The 4,238-nt window shown below is 40.9% G+C and overlaps 1 protein-coding gene across 1 annotated transcript; it reads left to right on the top strand.

The window, feature by feature from the left end:
• The first annotated feature begins 3,086 nt into the window (after positions 1-3,086).
• SARC_12647 (hypothetical protein) lies at positions 3,087-3,866 on the top strand. Its single transcript, XM_014293241.1, has one exon. It carries the CDS (start codon positions 3,132-3,134, stop codon positions 3,843-3,845), a length of 714 nt encoding a protein of 237 aa, XP_014148716.1. The 5' UTR covers positions 3,087-3,131; the 3' UTR covers positions 3,846-3,866.
• The last annotated feature ends 372 nt before the right edge of the window (positions 3,867-4,238 follow it).

Here is a 4,238-nt window from a genome sequence, read left to right as displayed (position 1 = left end):
GTGTGTCGTGTGTCGTACTATATATATATATATTATTTATTATATATATATATGTGTGTGTGTGTGTGTGTGTGTGTGTGTGTGTGTGTGTGGTGTGTGTGTGTGTGCGTGTGTGTGTGTGTGCATGAATACATACATACAAATGTATACATGCGACCGTGAGTATAATTCCCCTACTTTGTGTCCAATTCACACAGGTTCACACAGCTGAGCTAAGATCACGAACTACATAAGAGATACATCATACAATATTCAGTTCAATCTAAATTATTCTTTCAAAAATTGAATACCTGGCAGACCCGCCCGCAGTAGTACCGTTCCTCGCACGGGCAAAAGCAGGTAAAGGGCGCCTCGCACACATCACACGTTTGGCGCATATAAGCCTTCCTTATACTTTCACCACTCATGATAGCTTGATACTTTGCTATGAACTAGCATGCCCGTGGGCGTGTTATGTGAGTGACCATGTTATTGCGTGCAGAGCTAGTTGACGCTACAGCTGAGTTTCGTCTGCTATATACATAGCACATCAATACCGCAGTGGATTTTAATAGTTATTCATAGCCTTCTAAATTAAACAGAAGACGATGAAATATTGAAATATTGTGAATATAAATAAAATACATAATGCGTTAACGGAGTGGGGGGCGCCTGCATACATGTGAATTCCAGAATTTGTCACTGAAGATTCTGATATCAGTGATGTCACTGGTGGGTTGGACATTTCAAATTTTGGACAACGTTTCATCGGTTTCGTTGTTTGTCAGTTTTGGACCCTTTGTTTGTCAGTTTTGGGCCTTTAATAGGGATCAGGGTTTCTAGTGGACCTTTCGGATCCATATTTTCGGACTTTGAGCTTTGCGGGTTTGTAAAACGGGTATCAGGACGGGGTATTATTTAACTTTTTTATTGTTCTATTGTATAATTTTATATATCTAAATTCAAAAATCAAAACGTTTCGTTCGTTGGGAACATCATGGACAAGCGAACGTCTGTTTTGTTGCTAAAAAAAAAGTGATAAAACTCATGTCAAGACAGTCAAGACTGAACATACTTCCTTTTTGTATTGTTGTTTTTTATTGAGTGATGACTCAAGCCTGGTGTGAGATGTCAGTGATGAATGAACTTATCACTCGACACTCGTCACTGATGACTGATCAGTAAGTACTTGAGGACTGATCCGACTGTCTCAGGACTGGAGGTTGAGGTTCTGCCCTTCTGACAGGCTTCTGTATGTATTTAGTAGTGAAATCTCAAATCTCAAATCTCTCAGACCTGAGGGCTGAGGCCGCGGGCCTGAGGCCCTGAGTCCCTGAGCCCTGAGAGGCTGGAGACTGAGAGGACGAGCCTCTGAGTCTGAGGGCACTCTGCTGAAAGTTGACGGTTGACTGTTGAGGGAGTCAGTTTTCAGTCAGTTAGAGGACTCTGGAGTCTGGACTCTGGAGCTAGCCTCAAACCGTTTTCCGACAAAACTTTTGTATATCGAAGAAATATACGTTTATGTTCAACTTTTATTCCATATACGGTCCTTTGTATGCTCAAAGTGCGCCTTGTGGGTCTAAACATTTGAATGTGTGCCGCTTTCACCATACGAATATGTCCGAATAAAAACCTTAGGTAGGCCTTCAGATCACAATATAACCGTTATATCGTTTCAATATTGAATAAATATGCGTTTACGTTTAACTTCTATTCCGTACCCCCATAGCGTAATGAGCATAGCTCTGGAGTCTGAGGAAACTTCTCAATATACTCGATGATGTTAATTGCTCAATTTTAAAACAAAAAGCTCTCTAGATCTTTTTTTTTAAAATATAATATTATTAATAAAGCCACGCATTAGTATTTTTTTATTTTTTATTTTTTTAAACACAAACAAACATATATTTTTTCGAACTGTCAAACTCGTCAGTCTTCTTTTTTTTTTTGGTATGACATATCTGTGATATCACATTTGCTTGAATGCACAGGAATCCAGGGTTATGGTTGTCTTACTACAACGATTAGCAGGTAAATAACGACCGGTTTCAAAAAGCAGCGTGGCAGTCTCGATTCAAAGTTATATCGTTACTTCTACCCGTTCTGTAATCGACTGTGCCTTTTCCTGTTTCCCAGAAAAGTCACAACGATCCTCTCTACACATGAATCCTTAAATCCTCAGTATATATCAAGCTAACACACCGGAACACACAGTGGCTTGCACTACGACTATGGCCATCTTCACTAGATTCGCCACTTCGTCTCTTTACTCTTTGGATATATTGAATGCCAAAAAACAATATTGGAACATTGATTGTTGCGTTCGATTGGACTCAAAGAAGTGCGAGAAGAACGCCAGATGCAATGACAGAACCGATAGACACATGAGTGGATCTGTGCGTGCTAGAAATTTTATAGTGTTGTAATTAGTGGGATGGTGACTGTCACGAACCGACTACGACAACAAAAGTGAAATAAACACTAGGTGCAAGAATAGAATCGGCCATATCGTACAATATTTTATGTTCGTTCGTATAGACGACTAACGTATACACTTTCAAACATAATATATGTCAACAACAACAAAAGTACATATGTATTATTCTTCCGATATTCGAGTCTCTCTGCCTTTTTATTTTTATTTTTTTTATGTATGACTGTGTAACATAGAAAAAGTTAACCCCCCAGTACAATTTATATATCGAATCTACTCAGAGCAAAATGACATGACTCTGGACTCGGGACTCTGGGCTCTGGACTCTGGATCCAGTGGATTCAGATTTTAGGATTCTGGAGTCAGAAGTCAGGAGTACGAGAGCGAAGTGCTTGTTCTACATACCTGTTGTATCCGGTATCGACACACTCACTTGGACAGTGAATGAGCTGTACTTGATCTTTTGCATACTCAATTTATAATTGCTATGTAGTCGCCTACTGTAGCGAGTCGTTCATATCTGGTTTACAATGGCAGCGTGGCGGATCTGTTCGTTGTTTAAAGACAGTTCTGTTTACATTTCAGCGTGTTGATGTCCTCCAGCAGAACTTGTCATCGTTTCCCACTATATATATCCACTTGCAAAAGTACTATGAGAATAACTACACGCATACAACTTTACAAGGCGATCATTAAGTCACAAACAACCTCAAACAAAATGAAGTACACCACATCAGTAATCCTATTCACCGCAATGGCTTGCTCTGCGGCCATGGCCGCCTCCACTGAATCTGTTTCGTCCTCTGTCATCAGATGCAAATCTTGGGAGGCTGACTGCCGAATTGGAACGGACTACGATAAAAGCGAAAAGGATACGAGCTGCAAACCTAGAATAGATTCCACTATGGCATGTGTGGATCTGTGCTGCAAACAGTTAGTTGCACCAACTCCGTCTGCAAAGCCTTCTTCTTTTATCAAATGCAAAGAATGGAATGGTGAATGCCGCGTTGGGTCAGAATACGACAAGAACGAGAAAACCACCAGGTGCAAGAACAGAACTGACTCAACCGAGGCATGTGTGGATCTGTGCTGCAAACCGTTAGTTGCTCCAACTCCGTCTGCAAAGCCTTCTTCTTTCGTCAAATGCAAAGAATGGAATGGTGAATGCCGCGTTGGGTCAGAATACGACACGAACGAGAAAAACACCAGGTGCAAGGACAGAACTGACTCAACCGAGGCATGTGTGGACCTGTGCTGCTCGCAATTTGTCGCACCTGCCCCCTCTGCCATACCCTCAATTATCATATGCAAAGATTGGAAGGGCAAATGCCGTGTTGGCACCGACTACGATCAAAAACAGAAAAATACCCGCTGCAAGGACCGATCCGACTCCACCATGGCGTGCGTGGATGAATGTTGTACGCACCAGTAAATTTTTAATAACGCTAGGCAGGTATTTCGAATATTAGCATGAGCGAAATAGTACAATAAATCGTATGTTTGTATAGACCTATCCCCTATCACCCTTTGTTTAATGTTTAGGATTTTCTTGTTTTGATCGACACTTCAAACCGAATGAGCGCGGAGATTTCCCTTCAATGCAATATTAAACATTTACACGAATAGGTGTACTATCCTCGCTCGAATATATACCTTCGGACAGAGAGGTCAGATGATAATTGCCCATAATACTATTTTCTTCTCACATACGTTCTCTGAAAGGGGTTTAGAGTTGAGGTATCGCTCCATGGATGTACACTCAAACAAAACAAAGTACAAAAGCTACCTTGTGGCGTTGAGGATATATAATTTTCACTACAGTTAT

This window comes from Sphaeroforma arctica, assembly GCF_001186125.1.
Source record: "Sphaeroforma arctica JP610 unplaced genomic scaffold supercont1.2467, whole genome shotgun sequence".
Taxonomy (NCBI): domain Eukaryota; class Ichthyosporea; order Ichthyophonida; genus Sphaeroforma; species Sphaeroforma arctica.
This window is presented reverse-complemented; position numbering and strand designations above follow the sequence as displayed.

Coding starts and splice junctions, on each gene's coding strand:
- SARC_12647 (XM_014293241.1), top strand. CDS start 3,132: ATGAAGTACACCACATCAGTAATCCTATTCACCGCAATGGCTTGCTCT.